Raw genomic sequence first — 24,555 nt, 5'->3', positions numbered from 1 at the left:
CCTCTCCATCTTGACCAGAGCTATTTGTCTAAATGCTACTAATATTTATGTATACAGGGAAAGTGGGGATGATCCCGCTGCAAACCTGAGTTAGGAAGTTTGAGGATAAGCATTAAGCATCCTGCCTGAAAAAGATGACCTTTAACTTAAGAGATTGTTCTCTCCCTCTTCAGTATACTGTGGGGAGATGGGAGAGAGAACTGCTGTTCCAGAAAGACAAATGGGCATCTTCTTTTCTTTCTTCTTCTTTAAAACTCCTCCTTTGAGCCTAGCAATTCTCCATCCCTCTCTATCCCGCCACCCCCAAGGAATGGCTTTTTCTCTATGTGTATTTTAATAATGAAATACTTTCAGACAAGTGCATTTCTAATCACCAGGGCTAACTTCTGTTGATGGTTATCACTCAAAAAGATTTCAATAACTTGTTTAACACTAAAGAATGGGAAGAGTTTAGTCACTGATTTTAGATCACTCCCCTCTACAACTGCTTCTCTCATTCAAGAAGAGGGGCATCAGCCCCTGGAAAGGCCATTTTCTCAACTATTAGAGAATGCTTAGCTTGTATATGGAAGGGAGTTACCACTCTAAAGATGGAGAAAAATGGGTTTTGGATTCAGGTCTAATATTTCTACAAGTCATAACACTTCTCAGCAGCCACTTATATTTAGAGACAGAGTGCTAAAATGACAGTGACTAAAATGAGATGATAACATGACTATTAACTACTCAACCCTTAAAACATTACTTTTAACTAAGGCCTAAAGTAACAGCCTTTTCCCATAAACTTGTGGTTTTCTGAGCCTCTAGTACTTGGAGTCAGGAAGACCTTAGTTCAAAATCCTGCCTCAGACACTGTGGAAGGATTTATGTTCTTCTGTATGACCCTGGGCAAGTCATTTAACAACTCTGAGCCTTAGTTTCTTATCTATAAAGTAGGGAATAATAAGAGCACCTACCTCACAAGGATGTGGCAAGGATCAAAGTTAACATATGTAAAGTGTTGGACAATTCTATCAGCATTATCTAAATGCTAGATATCATTAATTATCATCCCACTGATTTCCAGAAAGCTAGGTGTTAGACTTTGGGGGAGAAGTGTAGGACTCAACAAAATGGACAGTTCTCTTCTACTAGACAATATGGGGAGTCTTGGTTTCCTCATCTACAAAATGGGCACATATTTAAAGGGGTGCGGTAGGCTCCAGTGAGATCATAAATGAAAAGCACTCCTGAAACGTGAATCATTATCATTATTGGGTCAGTCAAAGGAGGTGTGAGTATTTTTTATGCCTTCCTGTCAGCATAATTGTGTTAAGACAGGTATCACATTCTTTATGATCTGTTAGTAGGTTGATGAAACATCAAATTGTGTCCAGATGTGGCTGTGAATTTAACTATTAGAACAGATTTCCATTAAATGGCAGCTAATACAAGGCAGACTGGAGGCTAGAGAAGCAGTAAAGCCAACCTCAGGGTTAGCTGCTAACAGATTTGTGAACATATTTAGTATCCATATTAATTTAGGGCAAGCATGAAATAAAGCCACTGCTCCTCAGGACATGCACGATTAGTGGGGATGCAGGCAAGCAGGGGTTAGGATAACTGGTTAGTAACAGGCACTTGTGCACAAGTATGATCGTGAATTAGCAAAAAATATTCTGGCCAATCATATGCCTTTTCCTTACCATTAAACTTCCAATTTCAGTTCTTACTGAATAATGCAGGTCATACATCTAAATTATTTAATAAAATTGTTCAATTAGAATAATCTTTTTCTATAACCTATTACTTTAACAACACTAAGCCTTACATTGCCATTTTGCTCAAAGGGCAAAAAACTCAAGCAAGGAATTGTTTTTCAAGGTTTCTTTGTTCAAGAGACAATTGAAAGATGGTTCCCATTCCTATATCAGCAAATTTCCATTCTTGGGCACTAGACAGTATCTGTTGCAAGGCCATGGTCTGAATGTCTGCTCCACAGCTATCACTCTACCCAGAGGTCTACCTCTTTGTTCTGGATGTCTCAATTCAATGCCTTCAAACTCAATACTACTGTTTTCAGGAATATGCTTCTCCTAAGCTCCATGAGTTTATTACCTATATTACAAAGAAATATTAGCCCTTTCAGGGGTATGTACTTAAATAACTAAAATGGTGTAATTTTTAAAATATCCAGATGTAATATCTAGTGGTAAGATCACTGGATATGAAATCTAAAGGTGTGGATCTGAGTCTGTTACCTAATATTACCCACACGGGACTTGACCCTTTTTGAAGCCTATTTTGTCCATTATAAAATGGGGGTCAGTCTTTAATTAGATGATCCATAGCTGGTTTCTTGGCCTGGGCTTCTTTAAAAAATATTCTGACAATTGTATCTCAATATAACTGGTTTCTTTTGTAATCTCATGTATTTTGTTTTATGCTTTAAAAAATGTTATTCTGAGGAAGAATCCATAGGCTTCCCTGAACCACCAAAGGGGTCCGTGATACCCAAAAAAAATTAAGAATCTCTGACTTTCAGGGTTCCTTCAAATCCTAAAATCCTATAAATGGTTATCGACAAGACTGATTTATATTTTACTGGCATTTCTTGTATGACCACATGTAGAAGGCCTCTAATAGTGACTTTGAAGAATTCCTAAAACAATGTTATTTCTATGATATAAAGCCAATGAGGTTATGTGGAATTCCCGGATTTTTAGGCTTACTTCAAATAATTTAAAGATCAATCTTGGGTAACTTAGCTGAAATTTTAGAGGAGAGTTTTTCTGTATCCAGAGATCATCTGACAAATCATATTTGTGAATTAAGCATAATTTTAATGAATCATGTAAAGCAATGCCCAGCATAAATATACCTCACACATAACAATGTTAGAAATAAACACAGTCTGATTCAGGCTTCCTTCACTACATTTTCATTCACATAAAAGTACAACATTTTGGTGCTTGCAGTTCAGGCAAAAAGACTCTGAAGGGCCCAGCTTGTACTAACAAATGGTTTCCCAACCTTGACTAAGTTGGTGGTGTTTTAGCATCAACCTCAACCTTTCTTCTCCTACAAAACTACCAGGGACAATCTGAATTGGGCAGTTAAGGGCTCAATGAGAGGTGGTATACTTCCCTGCTGCACTCTGGGCCTTAAAAAAACAAACAAACAAAACAAAGGTCACTGATTCTTGCTTCCTGTTGGAATTTGTACAAGAATCCAATGTAGGGCTTATGGTTATGCTTCCTTTGGTGAAGCAGAAATTGTACAAAAGTCATACTACCTGAGGTCTTTTTTTTTTTTTTTTTTGCATAAGGCTGATTAAAGCAATTCCCTGACATAATGGAAACCCTTCCCCCAGAAACCAGAATCCTCTGGGAAGAGTTCAGCTGATAACACTTTTCACAAAGGTGACATGGTTTAAAAGAAAGCAAATGCCGACATGCTAGTATGCAAGGGATTTAGTAGAGATCTTTCAGGGAGCAATTTTTTTTTTTTGGTTCTGAGCAATTCAAGCTGCACATGGGTAGGTTCCATGCAAGTAACACAAATTTAGGGTTAAAAAAAATTCAAGGTAAAAAGTTCAAGATGCAAAGAACACAATTTCCTGTGCTAACTGAACCCAAGTTCTTTTTAGCTGGGAGCCAAAAACAGATAAATCACAACTAAGTGCAGCAAGGACTGGTTGGAACTTGTTTAGCAGAAAAGGAGAGAGACCATGTTCATGTTTTTCACGGTAAAATGAATTCTCAATCAGTTAAGTTTTGTTGTTCATGCTACCCAAGTACCGGAACTGTTACTGACTGTCTCACTGCAAAATGTAGAAACAATGCTTACTGGTCAGTCATAGGGTAGATGACACCACAAGAAGAACCACAGTGTGGCGTCAAGTGGTGGAACAGTGAGCATGGAGTCAAAAGCACATATGCAAAATACAGATACAGGCAACACAGCTAAGTAGGAGCATTAGGGGCTACAAGGCAGGCTATTTCTGGTTGTTACAAACCTCAGTCCTGGCCATCTTCCCAACCTGTGAAGGCATTAGGAAGTAAATCTATTAGTCATCTCCAAACAAATTGGTTTTCTTTGTAGAAAGGTACAAAAAGCATCAAAAAGTTATCAATCATATAGCATCCAAACCATTATATAATAAAGAAAAGGACCCATCTCCTGAAAAGCTGGTGAAAAGATAGAAATTCTAATGAAGGCATCAGTTAATGACATCATGGATTTTGTTTTTGCATTGCACCCAAGCAACTGTGGGTCAGTGGACATGGTGGCTAAGTGGGGGTTTAGCTTTTTATTTTTAGATCAAGGTTCTTTCATCTATAAAATCAAATAGAGATAGATGGATTAGGTGATCTTTAGGGACTCTCCCATCTTATGCATTTAAAATGGCTATTCTGAGGAGGATCCACAGGCTTTACCAGATGTGGTGGTCTTGCATAAGATAGCACTATGGATATGAGCTAGTTTTCAGCTGGAAAAACCAAAAGCACAGCTTCAGACAAAAATGGTTTGTATTTACTACTTCCAGTGTCCAGTGCTAAGCATGAGACAGGAATTGATAAGTCTTTAACTGTAATGAATAATAGTTAATAAGACTGAGGCTTACTAACTACCAATGTATATATATAAAAATATATATTCATACATATGTAATATATATACACATATGCACACATATTTAAATATATACATGCTATATTACATACTATACATAAGCACACATACAGCACCCCTAAATATAGTCTCCCTGAAATAAAAGCCTGTCATCATTCTTGGACTTTTTTGGGGGGGCAAAAGGACCTCGTGGTCCTAGATTTATGATTTCACTGGTCCAAGGAACACCCAACCATTGATAAAGACCAGAAACTCATCAGTAACTATGTTATAGTTGGGTACCTGGGGTACTTAGAGAATGTCTTGCTTAAGATCAAAGTGCAACTAGAGGAAGAATGTGAACCCTTACCTTCATAATTCCAAGGCTTGCTACTTCGGTCAATTAATGCTGTTATCCATGACTAAATCAGCAAAAAAATTTACTGAGCATCTGCTTGGAGACAGCATAATAGAGCCAAAAAAAGCAATGGCCTGGGAGTTGGAGACAAGGGTTCTAGTTTCAACTCTTCTACTCATCAGCTGTGTAACCAAGCAAGTCATTTAACTTTTGTAGGCCTCAATTTCCTCATCTGTTAAATAAGAGGATTACACTAGATGGTTTTGAAGGGCCTTTCTCCTTCTAACATTGTGTTGCAGGGCTCTCTGTAGCATTCTTTACCCTACTCTCAAAATGTCCTGAGCAACTACTAAATGTGCTCTACCATGCTACATTTCCATTCCAATATCCTATCTGCAAATGAAGTTTCAGAGGATTTTGTCAGTAGAGGAGAGGGTTTTTTTGGTGCTTTTAGAAAAAAAGTAACAAACACCAAAACAACTATGCTTATAGGTACTTTACGTCCTATAAAACTGGTCCAGTTCTGAAAAGCAATTTGGAATCATGCCCCTAAAGTCACTAAAGAAAATAAATAGAAGATAAAGAGACAGCATTCCAGGTTGCCTGTAGCATATTGCCTTGATTTCACATAGCTCACACTTTAAAAAATTTGTGCTGTGGGTAGCTAGGTAGCTCAGTGAGTGGAGAGCCAGGCTCACAGATAGGCGGTCAGGGGTTCAAATCTGGCCTCAGACACTTCCTAGCTGTATGACCCTGGGCACATCACTTAATTCCCCACTAGGCTGCCTAGACCTTATTTCTGTCTTTAAACCAATACACATTATGGATTCTAAGATGGAAGGTAAGGGTTTCCAAAAAAACAAAAACAAAACAAAACAAAAATCAAAAACCAATTACTCTCTATATAATAAGTTTCCACTGTGATGGGGAGAAAACTCTCTTTACCAACTTGACTCTTGAAGCACAAGGCACTAGCACTTGAAACAGAAGAATCAGGACCAGAATTTCCTCTTACAGTCCTAAAAGAAGGAATGTTTTGTTTTGTTTTTTAAAGATTTTTTTAAAGGTCCTTCAAAAAGAAATGCCCACAGGTATTCTTTTTTTTTCACTGAAAGTTATTTCCTTATTACACGAAAACCAAGTGTTTTACCTAGAATAATTATACTATGAAGAGGAACATGTGTAAAAGCAGTGACCTGATTTACATTTAAATGTAGGTAGGTCTGAAAAGACCACTCTCCCTCTTATCAAGTCCAGGCACTGTCTGCAAACCAATGTGAAGAGGAAAGAAGGCAGCACCCCTATGGTCTGCTACTTACCGGTGACTATTTTGGAAGCCGTCTGGGTTGGGTTGACAAGGCCACTATCCCCTGCTGAATGAGCTCCAGGAGGGTGGGGAGGAGGGGGGATATTAGGACGGTTCCTTGGCTTTGGTACTGGTCGCGGTCTTGGTAAGGTACCAGTATGAGGAGGTGAATGCTGGGCTTGAGAAATCTCAGGGTTGCTTGCTGCTTGGGTTTGAGATGTTTGAAGACCAGGTCCCTGTTTTCCTAGAGGTGGTGTCCCAGGAGGTGTTGGTGTCGGGGGAGGGCTGTGAGCTGGCTGCTCCAGTCCATGCTCACTGGCTGGTGCCACTGGCTGGAGTGGCACCTGACTATTTAGCTTGGTCTGAGGTGGAGGAGTAGCCTGAGTTGGGGGCTGTGGAGGTGGGTGGTTCGGAGCCTGTATTGGAGAGAGACTGCTAGAGTACCTCCTGGGTGCAGAGAGTTGGGGGGCAGTGGCGATCTGGCCTGGTGCTTGGTTTGCATGGTGATTTGGAGGAGAAGGACTTCGAGTAGTTGGCTTTGGTGAGATGGAAGGAGGCTGCTGGGATGCTCCTGATGAACCCTGATTCCCAGGCTGCCCAGGTGGTGGGTTTCCTGGTTTGGGAGGGGCTGGAGCAGGTTTCTTAACTGCTGCACATGGGAAAAAGAAACACACACAACCCACCAAAGCACTCATTAATATTAAGAGTTGTGAAATTAGCATAGTTATTCTGGTAAGCAATTTGGAATTATGTCCCCAAATTCAGAAAACTAGGAATACTTTTTGATATCACTACTAAACCAATAAACTCAAGAAATCAAAGAGAAAGGAATAGACCCATATATGCAAATACGATTATAGTAACTTTTCTGGTGGTAACAAAGAACCAGAAATGAAGGGTATGCCTGTCAACTGGGGAATGGCTGAACAAATTATTAATGTAAAGGAATACTTTTGCATCCTAAGAAATGAGAGAGGGGATGGTTTAAAAAACAACAACAAACAAAACCTGGACAGACTTATGAAATGATGTAGAATGAGGTAAACAGAACCATGAGAAGAAATGATACTATAACAACAATATAAAAATGAACAACTTACAAACTGTGATCAAAGCAGTGACTAGCCATGATACCAATGATGATGAATCCCACCCCCACATAGAGAAATAATAGATTACATATATAAAATGAGATACATATTTTGTCCTGTTGGTTTTTTCCTCTTTACTTTTAAATGAGGGGAGGAGATGGGAGGAAAAGAAAATGGGCTTTTGTTAAATGAAAAATAAAAGCATTTAAAAAACAAGAGTTGCCATCAGCTAGTCAACTACTTTATTGCATAGGCATTCAAAGAAGCCTTTATATGAAATGTTCCTTCAACAACAAAAACCCAGCCCAGTAGTACTGGCAGTTCTGTATTTTAAAACCCTTCCCTTCCACCCTGCTTTCTTAAAAGCCACTTCATCCTGGATGTTCTTATAAAAATTCGAGAAACAATAATCACAAAAACCAAACAGAATTTTTATGGGTTGAAGAGAGGCAAAGGTGGAAAAAGGACCCTGAACTTTGTAGTCAGAAGGCTCAGTTGAACTACTTACTAGTAAACTGCCCCAAGACTTTCTGCAAGTGAAATCCAATGTCCTTTCATTCTTCATCCTTCTTGAATTATTAAACTATATTCCCTATTTCTTGGAAGTGTGTTACTGCATGGCTTTGGTGATGATATTCTCCTAGTCCTCCTCTGGGACAATTACAAGCTAATTGTAAGCCTTGGGGAAATTACTCTAAACTATACTTTAAAAGCTTCTTCCACTGTGGTCCTAGTCTAAAACCCTGGCCTGAAAAGAAAGTGATCCTGGGTTCTTGAAGGTTATGACAATGGTATGGGCTGGTTATTGACTGTTTTCTGAGTAACACTTTAGCCGAGTGTAAACTTTCCTAGGTAAAATAACAAAGTGGTCAATCTGGGCAACATAATATGGCATGCATGCTATTTATTAAGCTGTAATTGGACTGGAGTCTGTCAATGGAAGTAGAAACTACACTAACAAGATCTTAGAACTTTAGAAGGAAAGGTGGACATTTCAGAGGCTGATGTGCTTTAAGTTCTCATTTTACAACAAAGGAAACTGACCTGAGATTGATTGTAAAATGCTCCTTGAAGACTACTGCCTAAGGTGCTATTGTGGCAAAAATGCCAACAAAATGTTGAGGATTACCAGGATGGTGTTGAAAGCCAAATAGAAAATAATATTCTATCTTTGCCATAATCCACATTCTCAAGGTCTAGTGACAAAGGGTGCCAGAACTAGAGTGCAGGTTCATGGTTAGGACTAGAGAATTAAATTTGTGAATCACTAGGATAGAGGATGGAATAGACTTATAGCCAAGGACCACAGTGGATTATAATTAGAGTACCTGAGCATTCTAATGAGGTAAATGAAGAGTGGAAAGCCAGTCTGAACCCTGAAGGTCAGCTATAGTACTCTGCCTCCTCAACTCCATTTTATGCCCTCATTCCCTGCCTTTCTTTCTGGTTAACTGATCCTTCCAGCTGCCATTTGACAAGGTATGAGTGATGGGTTTTTGTCAAAGCACTATGCCTAGAATCCCAGCTTTACATCTTTCCCTTTCCCTCCTCCTTCCCCCATTAAAAGCACAAACTGAAAAGTACCATTACCTCGGCGCAGGGTATGAGGGCTAGGGCCAGCTGAATTTTGAACTGGACCAACTGATAGCTGATTAGAGTTACCAGCTGGTTGGGCTTGATTCTGCCCTGTGGTAATGTGACTCCCATTTCTCATAGGTGCTGCAGTTGTTGTAGTCACAGAGTCCTTGGGCTTGGGGGTACTGGGAAAGCAAAAGTAACATCAGATGAAAATAAGTTTCCTACCCCTCTGCAAAAAAATGAAAAAAGCATTACCCAGGAACAGAGACAAACATAACTTTTTTTAATGGTTTATTCCAACCAGAGAGCTCTTATTAAAATAGGCCAACACAAGCAAATTTAAACAATGCATATAAAATGCAACATATCTAAAAATGGCTATATGCATGAAAGTATAATGTTTTATCATATAATGTTTTTGCATAAAAGATTTACCTTTTCTCTTATACTTAATGCAGCTACTAAAAACCCAAAAGATCAAATCCCACTTCCATTATTATTTCAATTTAACAAAGAAGTGTTTCTCAGTATTCATTGAGGGCACACTAATTTTAAAATCCTATTTAATATATCCAAATTCAAGTGTAATCAAAGAATTTAACATTACCTTAGCATCCAAACTAATGTGATGGGGCTTATATGGTACATGAAACTGAACTAGTGGTAAGGTCACAATATATTTTATAGGAAGGGTAATAACAAATGTGAATGACATTTACAAATTGATGCAAGAATACTTACAGAAAAATGTCACATCACAGAAGAACAACTAGCAAATCAATGACAAGATTCTGTTTAGACTTCTATCAAAATTAATCACTGTCTTGTAATGTAAGAATACTGATGGCCATGAGAATAATTGAAAATGTGTCAGTATTACCTTCAGTTAAAAAAAAAGTAACAAAAATTTACTGAATATCTCTTTAATGTGCCAAGTCCTGTGTTTATATCACTGATTATGCAAGGCATACCTAATTAACAAATAATCAAGAAGCCTGAGGCACTAATATGTAATTAAAATGTAAATTTCCCTCTAAAAATGAACTTGAACTTCAAGAAGTTTTTCAAGATTAATTCATGGATTCAAAGGCATCGGTATTTGCTATTTGGAGAATGGATAGGAGTCTAACCTCACTAAACAGACTACACATTGCTGGATACCTTTAAAGAATAGAGAATAGTTGAGAACGACATTTGACTTACTTTGCCATCTAGTCAGTGAGCCTCTGAGGGATATAGCAATGAGGAAATGAAATCTAAATTTGAAACTGAAGGACATTTATTTTTAAATAAGTATTTAGCACTCCACAAGTTCAATAATAGAAAGAATACTGGATTAGGAGTGAGAAGGCCTGGATTTCAGGTACAACATAATACTCAGTAATCATCATGTTACTATGAGCCAATATCATTACTTTCTTGGGCCTTAGATAACTCATTTGAAAGTGAGGGAATAACGACCTCTGTATCACGTTCCCTACAGTATGGTTGTGAGGATTATATAAAACAGAAGGGGCAAAATTACTTTGAGACCATGAAATGCTATGTAGTTAGTTGTTAATAATAACATTAATATACACAGTATTGGTGGTTTATGCAAAAAATAAATACCAAGATGTCCATTACATTAATAGCAATGGTAGTAATATTATAAGAATGGTTAATAAGGCAGATTTTCTTCTGGTACTAATGGAGACAAGAAGAATACAATGATAATGGTAAATACTATGTGCCAGGCACTATGCTAAGTGTTGCAGATACAAAGACAAAAGGAAACAGTTCTTGTCCCCGAGGAGCTTACATCCTAATGAGGGAGATGATATGTGCACATATAAATAATACAAGATAAATATGAAACAGATAGAAGGAAACCATAAAGGGAAGGTACTGGCAACTCAGGAAATCAGGGGGCAGGGGAGAAGAGGGAGAGCATTCCAAGCCTGAAAGACAAGCAGTGTAAAAGACTGGATAGAGAGAAAAATGTGTGAGGAATGGCCATACTAGAGCATTCATAGGGGGTGGGAGTGTCAGGATTGGGGAGAGGAAGAGTAATGTAAAGAAAACTGGAAAGACAGGACGTGGCCAAGTTTCATAGATGTGAAGAGTTTTGAATGTCAAACAGGGAAGTTTATATTTGATCTTAGAGGCAACAGAATCACTAGAGTATACTGAAGTGTGTATGACAGAGAGTCAAAGAGTCAGACAGACACAGTGACATAGACAGACATAGATACATCTCAAGACAAAGAATCAGATCTAAATTTTAAACAAGTTTGAGGAGGATAGACTGGAATGGAAAAAGACCTGAGGCACAGAGATCAATCAGGAGGTTACTGAAATAGTCTGGGAAAGAGGTGTGAAGGGCCTGCACCAGAGAATGATGGCTATGGGAGTAGAGAGACCCAAAAAGTACAAACAAATGGCAATCTGGGGACTACTGGATAAATGGGATGAGTGGAAGTGAGGAGCCTAGAATGACACTGGGTTGCAAACCTCAGTAGCTGGATGATAATGATGATGATGCTCTTGACAGAGAGAAATTCAGAGGAATGAAAGATTTGGGGGTAAAGGTAACAAATTCTGTTATGAATATGTTAGATTTCTGATGCCTCTGGTATATCCATTTTGAAATGTGCCATAGGCAAGTGGTAATTTAGGGCTGAAGCTCAGGAGAGAGACTTGGGTTTGCTATATAAATCTGGAAGTCACTGACAGAGACAATTAAACTCATGGAACTAGAAGGAATTACCAAGTGAATGAGCTAAGAAAGAAGAGGGCCCAAGCTAAAACCCTGGCCTACCACATGGTTAGTGGGCAGGAAAAGGATGATGATACAGTAAAGGAGGCCAAGTAGGAGGGATCAAACAGGCTGGGGAAGCAAGAGAAAAACATGAAGGTGGTTAACTTTGTCAAAAGCTATAGAAACGTCAAGAAGGATGAGGCCTGAGAAAATGCTTTTAGATAAGTATGACATTTTGGTATTTTAATGATTTTTCACTGTAAACCATCAGTCAGATACATATTTAAATAATAATTACTTATATGGGTACCAAGTATGTGAGGAAAAGACAGAATTTGGACTCAAAGAACCTGTGCTTGAATTTTAGCTCTCTTACTCAGTACCATTGGGACATATATGACCTCTCTGGGCTTGCTCATCTGAAAAATGAGGGGAACAGACTAGATAAACTCAAGAATCCATTCTTACTCTAAACCTGTGATTGTCTAGCACTCTGCTATGGTGTTAGTCACTTGCCCCAACTTTATCTCACTTGATCCTCACAACAATTCTGTATGAGAGACAGGGTACAGATTAAGAAAGATCTCAGGAAACAGACTCAGGGATGTCACAATAACATGCATTGCCCTGGGTCTCTCAAGTTAGTAATTCAGCTGAAAATAGATTTGCACATTCTGATTCTTAGTTGGTTGCTTTTTCCACATCCCTCACAAACTTTCTAAGCAGATAAGCTACAGGTTTCATGCTGGAGCCTTTCTGGGCTAATACCTTTATGTTATCAATTATCTTTGGTATTATTATGTCAACTATCCTACGTGGCAGTTGTACAGAAATCAATTCTCAGAATTGAAATGTAAATTAAATATAAAATTAAAACCCGATATTATTTTTTCTCTTAAAATCCCTAGGTGTTTATAGTTCATTAACAATGAGCTATTTAATGGGGAATGTTTAATCTGAAAAGTCTAATCAAACAAAAACACAATTTTACAAGTTTTGATGCCAAGAATAATTGAGTTTCAAGTTCCAAAGATGTCTATTTTATATCAGGTAGCTCAACAACTAATGGTATTATGTAAGTGAAAGAGGCAGTGGCCTAGGGAACTAGAAGACCTGGTTTTTTCTCATACCTCTACTATTATCTAAATAGATGACCCTGGACAGGCCATTTACCTACCTTGGGTTGAAGTTCTCTCATGAAAAATGAGGAGGTTGTATTAGATAATTTCTTTTGAGTCCTTCTAGCTCTGCCATTTTAAGTTCTGGCATCTTAAGTTCCTTTCCAGCTTTGACAATTTATAGTACAGAAGGCATAAGGTTTGGAGTAACATGATTAAAGTTGAAATCTTGCCATTGGGGTTTATTATCTATGTGGCCTTAAGTAAGGCCTTAACCTCCCTGTGCCCTTACTTTTTAGACATGTAAAACTGGGGTGTGTAGACCAGATTATTTTGAGGGATTCTTCTAACTCTAAAATCCTGCCCTACTAGAAGGCAGTATTTCATACCACTTTCAAAGGCTGAGGTCATTTGGAAGCCTTGCCAGTGGGAGCCAGCCTCCTTACCTGCTGTCATCATTCCCTTGACTGGACCCTGGCTCAGATAAGCCAGCAGAGGGGGGGAAAGCCACACCACCTGCACTGTTTTCAGCCCCAGAGCTGTGGGAGGGTGGCTCTGAGCCTGGGGGAGCCAAGGTGCTGCCCTCCGTGGGCGGGAGTGGCGGGTGGAAAGCAGGGGATGTGTGCTTTCTATTGAGTGTGCCACATCGCCGACTGGCCTGGAAGTCCATAAGTTTCACACCAAAGCTACAGAAAGAAGAAAGAGTCAACACACCATGCGAGCCAACTAACAAGCTAGAAGCCCATGTTAAAATCTACCGGGGAATACAGCAACCTTTGTTGCCCAGCATGCAGTGAAGCAACAACAAAAAAAGCACCCATCTACCCACATTGCAACACTAAGATGAAGGCAACATACCACAAAACTTAGCTTTAAACAAAGTAGTAATACAAGTCTTTGAGACAGGCTGTTTGTTTAGCCTTTTCTTTTAAAGTCTAAACAGAGCCACACTGACAGCAAACATCTAGACCTCAACTGTGCCCGAATTTGGGAACAGTTTGGTTAGATGGAGTCACCTCAAAATTCTCCACATAAACCAAGGAGACCAAGAGCTTAGAGCCCAAAAATAAATTCCATTTACCAGTGGCATGCAGAAAAGTTCACTCCCTGACCCCTACCCTGAGATGTTTTTAGCCTCTTAATCTTAATCTTTATCCATGTTCCATAGATAATGAATGAAGAAACTGTTTAGCTGAGAGAAGAAAAGACTTGAAGGGAAAGAACTGTTCCCAAGTTATCTAAAGGGCTATCCTATGGAAAAGGAATTACGATTTGTTCATTGTGGTTCTGGAGGGAAGAATGAAGACCAAAGAATAGAAATTACAAGATGAAAGATTTTTGCTCCTGCCAGGAAAAAAACTTCCTAACAACTGCAACTTTCCAAAAATTGAACAGGTTGCCTTGGAAGGGGGTGAGGTTTTTGTCCCTGTAGGTATTCAAAGTAAGTGACCTCTTACTGAGGATGCTATAGATGAGATCCAAGCTTCATACATAGATTTGACAATATGAACATTATTAATATGCCTTTCCCTATATCTCTGAAATTCTATGACTTTTTGAATGACACTTGGCTTAAACCAAAGCTAAAGTGCACTGCTTTCCTAAAGAAGGTGCCAAAGTTGTAAAGTCTATTTGGATCACAAATTAATATTAGATCACCCACTTGTAATAAAAATATATACTTTATAAGGTCATTTCACTGTTGTCCAAGAAAAGTTTTACATCTTGGAATGTTTAAGAATAAATTTTTTTTCTTAATATGACTTATCATGGGGATAGAGCTGAATGTGAGAAGAGATTAAAATCAGTCAAGTTTGTTTTTCCACTCTGAATCTATATTGAATGAAAGGCAATGCACTTTCTCTTCCACTATAAATAGATCATCCTTCTCTAAGCATAGTTAATTCAAACAAATTTAAGACTTGGTTTTAAAAGGAATACTCTTTTTATCAAAATAAATGTGGTTTATGTTTGTATTAAAGACAAAGTTAACAGATTTTAGGCCATCTCATTTCTGATTTAACATTACTGAAAGCCATGACATATTTAATATTCTTAGGAGGTAATATGACATAGTACATAGAGAGTTAAAACTAGAATGGGAAAGACATGAGTGCAACCCTGACTTTGGAAACATAATAGCTATGTGATCCTGGGCAAGTAAGTTTTGGAGCAGATGCTAACTTATATTGGTTAAGGGTGTAGAGTTCCCTATATCAGTGAAATCACAGATCAGGTTCAACCTTCCCTTGACATTCCCCCTATGCTCTCCTACAATAAAGAGTTGTGGTTTCAAAAGCAGCATGAACCCAACCTCAAGAGTTCTAAACATTCCACTAAGTTTCACGTAAGATTACTTTGCCTAACTGTGGAGAAGATGAATGAGAAAGAAAATAACTCATTTAAATTCATTGGTATAAAATAGCACAATACCTAAATGCATAAAAGTGAATTCTAACTTGAAAAAAGGAGCTATGTTCCTATTACAATAGTAAGAGATTTAGATTTATATTAAACAATGAAAATATAAATAATAAATTTTCAAAAGGAGAAACACAAATGTTACAGGAATAATTGAAAAAGTTCTCCACCTCAATAATAACTGAAGTACAAATTAAAATAATTTGAGGTGCCCACCCTCAAATGTATCAAATTGGTAAGAACAATTAAGAGTAACAAGAGTTATGGAGCACAGATAGATGCATTATTTGCTGGTTGAAGAATTCAAATGAACAGAATCTTTTTGGAAGGTACTTGGGGAAAAAGCTATAAATATTATTTAAAAAATCATTGCCTTTGATCCAATAATTCCACAGTTGGGACTATATCATGAAAACATTTTTTAAAACAGAACTTTCTTTTCAAATGCTACTATTTTTCCATGATTTGTAACTGGAAAAAAAGTATGTATGGGGCAGCCTAAATGTATAATAATAGGAAAATGGTTAAAGCACTGATCCTACACTACAGGGCCATTAAGATAGAATAAATGTGCAATAAATGAAATCTGGAAATAGCTTTGTGAAATAAAGCAAGAAAAAAAAGCAGAACCCCCAAAAAGTACACACTAATTACTATCATCTAAAATAAAGAATGAATGTGAATTATTAGACCAGCAAAGAATTCTAATGGAGGATTAAATGGAGTAACTAAAAAGTTATGACACTGTATGAACTAAAATTCATTTAATAAAAATAGTTGCAAAAATAAATTGGTTGTTTCACAGTAAATCTTAATTTGTTTATTTGTTTGTTTTTTAAGCCTTTACCTTCCTTCTTGGAATCAATACTGGGTTTTGGTTCCAAGGCAGAAGAGTGGTAAGGGCTAAGTAATGGACTTAAGTAACTTGCCCAAGGTCACACAGCTAGGAAGTGTCTGAGGCCATATTGGAACCCAGGGCCTCCCTGGGCCTGGCTCTCAATCCACTGAGCCATCCAGCTGCCCCCAGTAAATCTTAATTTAAATTAAAAGATTAAAATTTTTTTTAATAAGAAAAGAGAAAATGGGAGAGGTACTATAAAAACAAAAGCTAGCAATAAAAATTTGTTTTATAAAAAAGAAAATAGGAAGAAGAAAGAAAATACAGTATGAAATTTATATCAAATAAACTATATGGAAATCAAAAGGAGTATCTTTCAAAATATAAGGGAATACTATGTAAATCATCCGAATTGTAATTCAAAGAGTTTTAAAAATTAGTTTTCCAAGAAATTGTTTGAAGAAACACTGGATAACTTTTTAAATGCTATCACATTTTCTCCAAGTTTTATTTCACATAAACTTTAAAATTTTTTTTGGTTTTACAGCTTTATTTATTTTAAACCCTTAACTTCTATCTTAGAATCAATACTATATAGTGGTTCCAAAGCAAAAGAGTGGTAAGGGCTAGACAATAGGGTTCGAGTGACTTGTCCAAAGTCACACAATTAGGAAATGTCTAAGGCTATTTTTTTCCCCTGTCTCTAGGCCTGGTTCTGTAACCACTGAGCTCCCAATTTTGCAGCTTTAGAAAGTATAGAATCATACAGAATATTTTCAGAGAAAAAAATAGAATAAATAGGGCCTCAGACCTTTGGAGAGAATTTGGCCTACACATCAGAGTAGTCTTTCTGAGCAAGCCAGAATAAGCACCATCCTTAGCAACCAGATAGTATGGAAGAGTTTCCAGAGACTGGTTTGGCTGTCTGACTGTCAGGGTGGCACTATCTTGCCATCTTTCCTCTTTTCCTTTCTTTCTTCCATTTTTCAGCCCCAGAAATAAATAAGTGAGAATGAACAATGTACCAAAGGCCATGCTCACCTTCCTTGTCCTCTTCTGTGTCTAATATAGTCTGCAAGTAGTCCTAGTCAATACCTGATCTCACAAGCCTTTCTCTGTAGAGTGAAAGTGGCCCTGGGTTCAGAAAGATTTTGTGAGCAGAGCACAAAATTTGTGCCATGATCACAAAAAAGATTTAGGCTGCTAAGGGTGCCTAACTCAAGACAGTAATATCTTTTAAGTAGAAATCCAGCTACCTCCTGACACAAAGACCACAAAAAACTATCTTTATCACTTAACTGATCTAAATAATCTAAAGTTAAACCAAATGAATGTTCTAAGTTAGACTGTGCTTATTATTTTAGTCCCCCTACATGAAGAGCTTCTAGGATCCCTTTCAAATGTTGATACTATGATCCTAAACTGGGGCTAGAATTCTTTAAATGGCTAAAATCTATTATGTCCAAAAGTGTCAATACTATCAATTGTGACTTAAATCTGTTCCAGATTTTTTTAAAAAGAAAGAATTTAGGTTCAACCTACCCCTCCTTCTTGAGCAAGTCTCCTTCCATTACTGCCATACTGGCTGGCCTCTTCCTTTCCAAAGTGCCTGTGTCATAGTCATTTCCAGTGTGGGATAAATGATTTGAGTTTGAAGCAGGACCTACAAATGCTCCAGACACATTAAAATCCACCTCTGCAAAAAGACAAACCCAGAAGCATATTAAGTACAAATTCCCCCAAATGAGGTGGCTAAGAACCTGACAGAAAGGTCGCTATAATAATCTGACTTAGAACCTGAGGAACAGTAAGGGACAGGGTTAGTATTGGTACCACTTCCCACCCTCCTGTATTCCAGAAATCTTTACCTTCAGGAAAGAACCAGTCGGCATGTTGAATTATTGGTTCAATTACTGCAACCACGTGAACGGATGTTGCTGCTGCCATGTCTGCAAGAGATCTAGAAGGGAAATGTAAGAAGCTTAAGTGTTTCAGATGAATAATGACTACAATGCTGGGTGGATTAATCACTGCAATTCAGTAATTCATAAAGGAGAAAAAAGTTCTAGGCAAACATTCAAAATATTAAATCCGTGCAGCACTGGGCCAGCTACTCTCTCTAAAGTGGAAAGGCAATTGGGAGAAATCCCCTTTGATTTCTTCTATTTCACATTTCTACTACTGTACAATCTTTATTTATTACACTTATCTGTTTACATAGGTGGACAGCCTGAACTCTATATTGGCAGAACCTCAAGAAAGCATTTAATTTTATTGCCTATGAATTCTGTGAGATATGGAGATTTGAACCTCCTCTAACATCTAATACAAGACTTGATGCATGCTTAATATTTATGGAATGAATAGAATTAAATTAAATTTTTTAAAAAAGCAATTAAAAAGAAAGTCTCTAGTATATTAAGTGTATCTTCTCTGCAAGATTTATGGAAAGGAGGAGAGTATAGGAGAAGAGAGGAGAAGCAAAGATGTTCAAAACAGAGCCTTAAAGGTTCCCTTCCTTTAGCAGCTAAGAATAGGAGGGTAAAGAAATAAGGGAAACTAAGAATTAGGCAAGTAGGAGGAGAACTAAGGGACAAGAGGATCACAAAAAGCCAAGGGAGCATGCAGTGTCCAGGAAGAGATGACAATGTCAAACAGTCAGAGGCAGGTGAAGCAGAATGGACCTTGAGGAAAAAAAATCACTGATTTTATGAGTTAAGAGATAATTTTTAGGGGGCACCTAGTCAGAGCTAGACCTAGAGACAGGAGGTCCTGGGTTCAAATGTGGCCTCAGATATTTCTAGCTGTGTGATCCTGGTAAAGTCACTTGATTCCCACTGCCCAACTCTAATTATTCTTCTGCCTTGCAACTGATAGTATTGATTCTAAGACAGAAGGTACGGGTTTAAAAAATATATAATTGTTAACTTTAAAGAGGGCAGTTTTAATAAGGTGGTAGGATCAAAAGAACAAAGAATAAGTAGGAAGTGAGGAAACATAAATAACAAGAGTAAAGTCTTCCTAGAACCCCTGTGTCCTCAGAATCTTGAATACTTGAACTTTACTGAAACCTGACCTGAGGTGGATATTCTAGTGAGTGTGCAGTTTCTGTGGTGGGAGAGGAAAAGAGGGAATACAGCAGTTAAGCAGTGGGGAAGTGGATGCCATTTTAGTTGTTACTGTGGACAGGAGAGCAATAAGCCCCAAAGGACTTGTTTCCTGAGAATTACCATTGACTTCTGGGTAGCCTACAGTACCTATTGGATTAACTTTAAATTTCCAGTTTGATTTTCATCCTTTGAGAAGCAAAGATACATGTGAAGTACTAGGCTTGAGGGGAACAGTCACTTACCCTTCAGTTTTGGCCCACAACAAGTTAGGACCTAACACTATTGCAATGTTGCTGGGTGTCATCTTGTTAACATCACTGGTCTGTGCAAGCTTTGCTAGGAACTTGATTAGATACCTGCCAAAGGAAAAAAACATGTCAGATCTACTCTTCAAATGTTGGTATTAAAATAACAAATATGATTTACCTAGAATATTCAGATCAGTTAAGTGACACAGTTTTTGTGGTCTGTGTTAGAAGACAGACTGGATTCTACTTAAAAAGAGATTTCTGCCTTAAGTTTTTCAACTATCTACTAAAAAAAGTTAGGAACCTGTAGCAGCCTAAATCTATTCTATGATCATGGCACAAATTTTGTACTCTGTTGACAGAACCTTCCTGAACCCAAGCCTACCTTCATTCTGTTTTGAGACTTCAAGGAAAGGTTTGGGAGATAAGTTATTGACTGGGACTACTTGCATACTGTACTGGACACAGAAGAGGGCAGGAAGGTGAACATGGCCTTTGCCATACTGTCCATTCTCATTCATTGCTGGGGAAGAGAGGAAAAAGAAAGACAGAAAGAAAGACAGAAAGAAAGACAGAAAGAAAGACAGAAAGAAAGACAGGAAGGAAGGAAGGAAGGAAGGAAGGAAGGAAGGAAGGAAGGAAGGAAGGAAGGAAGGAAGGAAGGAAGAGGAAAGAATTGTACATTGTAGAAAGAAATANAAGAAAGAGGGTCTGATTCTCATATGCCAAGGGAAATAGGCAAGTCCTCAGCATCAAAACTTTTAAGGATATAAGGGGCACTGACAGACAATGAAAGTCCAAGTCAGGACTGTTAAATTAACATAAGGGGAAAATACACAATTTAATTGACCTCTACGAAATAGTGAAATACTTAAGATTTTAAAAGGGAGTCTTTGCTTTGGTAACAAGAAAAAAACAATTAGGAAACACATGGGGTCCATCTTCCTCTTTTCCTGACATCATCATAAAGGAAAGAGTTTTTGGTAGACTTTTTTTAAGCTATGCTATACCATTTGTAGGGTCATAGGGTCTAGAGCTGAAAAAGATCTCAGAGATCATATAGACTAGCCCCCTCATTTTACAGGTGAGAAAACTAAGGTCCAAAAAAGTTAAATAACTTGGTCAAGTATATTGGAGAGCCAGAATTCAAACCCAAGTGTTTGGATACCATGATGACTGCCTCTCTTGTGACTTATTTTGAGTATTTTTATTTAACTGAAAAACAAATCACTTTTTGGTTAAATATGGGGGTTTAAAAGGTTTTCTTCCTTCTAAGTATGACTTTACTTTGTTTTAGGGAGTTCTTAAAAATCTATTTTGATAAAACTACTTTTATGCAGTTAGTCAATAGGAAAACATGATTCATTTTATAAACATTTGCTCTATGGCCAGATTTCAGGGAACACACCTATTTCATAAAGTAAAATATAGCCATTAGAATTTTATTCCTTACTATGATACAAAAAAGCACTAATCTGTAATTTTAAAAATTATGGTACAATATAATTAACAAAGTGAGTAAAGCCAATTAAAAGAGACAGAAGAAATCAAATTTACATTTTTATGATTTATTCTTTTGAAATTATTTTCTAACTGAATCATTATTTTTAGGACCACTGGTCAGACTTAAGTATTTCTGATTACAATCTATTTTTAAATACTTTTCTTTTTTCAGAGACTTCAGCAGTTTTTTGTTTTCTTTCTGTAAGAAGCTTAAAAGAAAGCTTTTATTTTTTCTGCTAGCTTTATTTTGTTTGTCTAGTCATTACTCTCTAGTCTATTACCTACAGAAATAGACACACAGACACAGAGCCAGCAGGACCCCTATGAGATTATTTAATCCATTGCCTTCATTTTGCAGATGAAATAAATCAAAGTTCAAAGAAAGGAAGGGGCCCTATCTCCCTAAGATGGCAATAGAGCCAAGCCTGAAGTCTAGATGGCCTCTTTCCTAATGTATTGATCCAAGTAACAAAGATCCTAATTTTATATGCAATCTTCCTTTTTGTTCTTCCTGTGTGTGTTTGAATGTTTGATAATAAAATTTACACATAAAGAAAAACATTCAAACAAAACAAAATGTGTTGACCTAAGGTTGATGGATTGTCTAATAGACTGAAGATGTTTCTTGATAAAAATGAATGAATTAATGAAGGGTGATAAGGTAGAGAAAACTAGCTCAAAGCAAATTTCAAAGGCAGAGTCACTATTTTCTCAACTGGAACATTCTTCCCACTAGCAGGTAAAATTCCCTTAACTAATGGATAAACTCACAAATTCAGTTGATCAGAATCTTTAGGTCAATTCTTTTTGGCGCCAAATGGCAAATGAAGAACAATATCAGAAATGAGATCTGTAGATGAAAATAATGTCACGAATATTCTCTTCTACAAAGGTAAATGAGCCATCAGGAAGAACCTGAAATGTCTTTGCTGGGCTACAAGTTTTGCTAGGTGGGAAGTGGATCACAGTAAAAACTACAGCAATGATACAAACCTGAAATTGGCAAGATTTGGCTTTGGCAATTTCTGGCATATGCTCCACAAATCTTGAAGCTTTTTGTCTTGGTCTTGCACACTGAAGCAAAAAATCCATATTTTATGAAATCTATCAAAATAGGCTTTGATTAAAGTGACACAAACATGACATTCCATTTCTTGGCTCCAGGCATTCTCTCTGGCTATCCCTCATGCTAGGAATGCCCTCCCACTTCTGCTCCCAACTAAAATCCCAACTTCTATAGGAAGTCATCCCTGACTCATCTCAATTCCAATGCCTTCCTTCTGTAAACTATTTTCTATTTATCCTGTAGCTTGTTTTGTATATATTTGTTTTCGCATTCTCTCTCTCATTAGATTAGGATTGTCTTTTGCCTCTTTTTGCACTCTCAGAACTTAGTACGGTGTCTAGTAAGTAAATAATAACTGTTTACTGTTACTACTAATATGATAGCTCACATTTACAGGGCACTTGAAGACTTATAAAGCTGTCTCCTCACAACTGAGGCTCAGAAAGGCTAAAAGACTTGCTCATGGTCATTTAACTCCTAAGTGTTAGAGTTTGTATTCAAACACAATTTTGTTTCTAAATTCATCAAAGGAAAATTAAGAGATGGGAGGATTATCTTGTGAGGATTTGAGAGGGTGATTTTCAATTGTGTTTACCTGCTGACAATGATAAACTGTACATTTCTATAGAACTTCACAGATTAAAATTCACTTTCTTCACACAACCTCTGTAGATAGTATGTACGTTTTACAGACAAGAATATCAGGGTTCATAAGGCTGGTAAGCCTTGCCCAATGCAACATAGTTATTAGCAAGTTATCAGTCAGGACTTAAAACCAGAGTTCCTAATTCAAAGCCCAGGGCTCTCCTTATTTATCAATAATAAATTTTCCATCACCTTACCTAGCTACTTTTGTCCATTCTTCATAAAGATTAAAAGTCATTAAAGGTTCAGGCAATTCCCGTAAATAGGACTTCAAGGCACCTGCAAAGACATCAATTTCTCCTGAGTGTAAGATAGATAGATGATAGATAAATATAGTGCCAACATGAGGTTTCCTTTAAAAATTCAAGGATAGTGACTACTTTGTTTCTCTCTAAAACAGAAAGAAAAGATAATGAGGGTGGAGTGGAGAGAAGAGCCCCAAAGTTTATAAAGCAAACCCTCTGTTTCCTTAAAAAGATGTTGAAGGAGCAGGATACTCCAGAGGTAGCTCCTTAGAAATAACGATTTCTCCAAAGTAGATCTGTACTTCTGGGAAAGGAGACAGGAAAAACAGTAATAGCTACTCACAATTACATAGTCCTCTCTGGTTTACAAAGAACTTTCTTCACACTCCCCTGAGGTAGGTACTATAAATATTAGGTAATAATTCCTCTTTAAAAATGCTCCTTAAGGGCAGTGATTGTCTTTTTTACTTGTATTCCTAGAACTTAACACTTTTCCTGCCATATAATTATCAATTAGGTGCTTAATAAATGCCTGTTTGTTGATTTATTCATTTATATATCCACTTTTCAGATGAGAAAGCAGACAGTGATATGAAATGATTTGCCTTGGTCACAAACAGTCAGTATTGAGGCCAAGGACTGTGCCCCAATCAATCCTCTGACTGAGCCTAGTGCTCTCAAAACTATCCCAGTGTTTTCCCAATGCAACAAAATAATTAGTACTGCTTCAACTTTTACAAAGTGACCAGACTAGATGTATCAACTCAAGCAAACTCTTTCCTTGAACCCCAGGAAACCTGTCCAAGAGGAAATTTCAATTTTACATCAAATTATAGCTTAAAATGTCTAAATTTATAGATTTAAATCTTTAGTTTAAATGAATATTTTCATTGACTCACTTGTCACTCATCTGTCATCACTTAGCCCAGGGTTCTTAAACCAGGGTTTGTGATTTAAAAAAAAATTATTTTCCCAATTATATTTAATAACAATTTTCAACATAGTTTTCTGAAAATCTAAGATCCAAATTGTTTCCCTCCTCCTCTTTTTTCCTTTCTCCCTCCCAGAGATAGGGAGCAATTTGATCTGGGGTTATATATGTATTATCATACAACATATACTTCCATATTGGTGATTGTTGTAAGAGAATACTCATATAAAACCAAAACCCCAAAAGAAAAACATGAATAAACTAAAGTGAAAAATAGTATGCTTTGATCTGCATTCTGAGTTAAGCCTGTGATTTAAAATTTTTTTAAATTATTTTGATAAGTGGATTTCAATATAATTGGTTTCCTTTGTAACAGTATGTATTTTATTTTATGTTTTTAAAAACAGGATTCTCAGAAGAGGTGTAGTGGCTTCACTAGACTGCCAAAGGGTTCCGTGGCATAAAGAAAACTAAGAGCTCCTAACATTAATGTGGCTAGTTCAACATATACTTGGAATTTACCTGCAACAGCATGTGGATCAGAATAAAATTCATCCAGCTGAGATGTAGAACAGTCTAAGGCAGCTTTTAGCTTCTTTAATTTGGATGCTCCAGCCCCAATTCTGAAAAGGCCCTAAATAAGGCAACAATTGTAGAAGAATGAAAAGTCAAAGCTCAAAGGACCTGAGAACATACTATGACAGACCCCAAAGGGACTTCTGGACATGAAATGGCAGAAGTGGAAGAGGTCTAAAAAGATAAGA

General features: G+C 37.2%; 1 protein-coding gene across 1 annotated transcript in view; it reads right to left on the bottom strand.

The window, feature by feature from the left end:
• Positions 1–24,555, bottom strand: part of ARHGAP17 (Rho GTPase activating protein 17) — a 48,581-nt gene that overhangs the window by 4,330 nt on the left and 19,696 nt on the right. The window contains exons 9-18 of the mRNA XM_044658196.1: positions 24,314–24,425; positions 22,813–22,894; positions 21,898–21,978; positions 19,396–19,509; positions 17,912–18,003; positions 17,586–17,739; positions 13,231–13,470; positions 8,939–9,108; positions 6,271–6,906; positions 3,998–4,021 (exon numbers count right to left, since the gene is read on the bottom strand). Of these exons, the coding sequence (XP_044514131.1) occupies positions 3,999–4,021; positions 6,271–6,906; positions 8,939–9,108; positions 13,231–13,470; positions 17,586–17,739; positions 17,912–18,003; positions 19,396–19,509; positions 21,898–21,978; positions 22,813–22,894; positions 24,314–24,425 (1,704 nt within the window). The 3' untranslated portion in view covers position 3,998. The remainder of the gene's footprint in view (positions 1–3,997; positions 4,022–6,270; positions 6,907–8,938; positions 9,109–13,230; positions 13,471–17,585; positions 17,740–17,911; positions 18,004–19,395; positions 19,510–21,897; positions 21,979–22,812; positions 22,895–24,313; positions 24,426–24,555) is intronic.

The sequence above is a fragment of the Gracilinanus agilis genome, chromosome 1 (genome assembly GCF_016433145.1).
Source record: "Gracilinanus agilis isolate LMUSP501 chromosome 1, AgileGrace, whole genome shotgun sequence".
Taxonomy (NCBI): domain Eukaryota; kingdom Metazoa; phylum Chordata; class Mammalia; order Didelphimorphia; family Didelphidae; genus Gracilinanus; species Gracilinanus agilis.
Note: the sequence above shows the minus strand (reverse complement) of the source record. Positions and strands in the feature narration are given on the sequence as shown.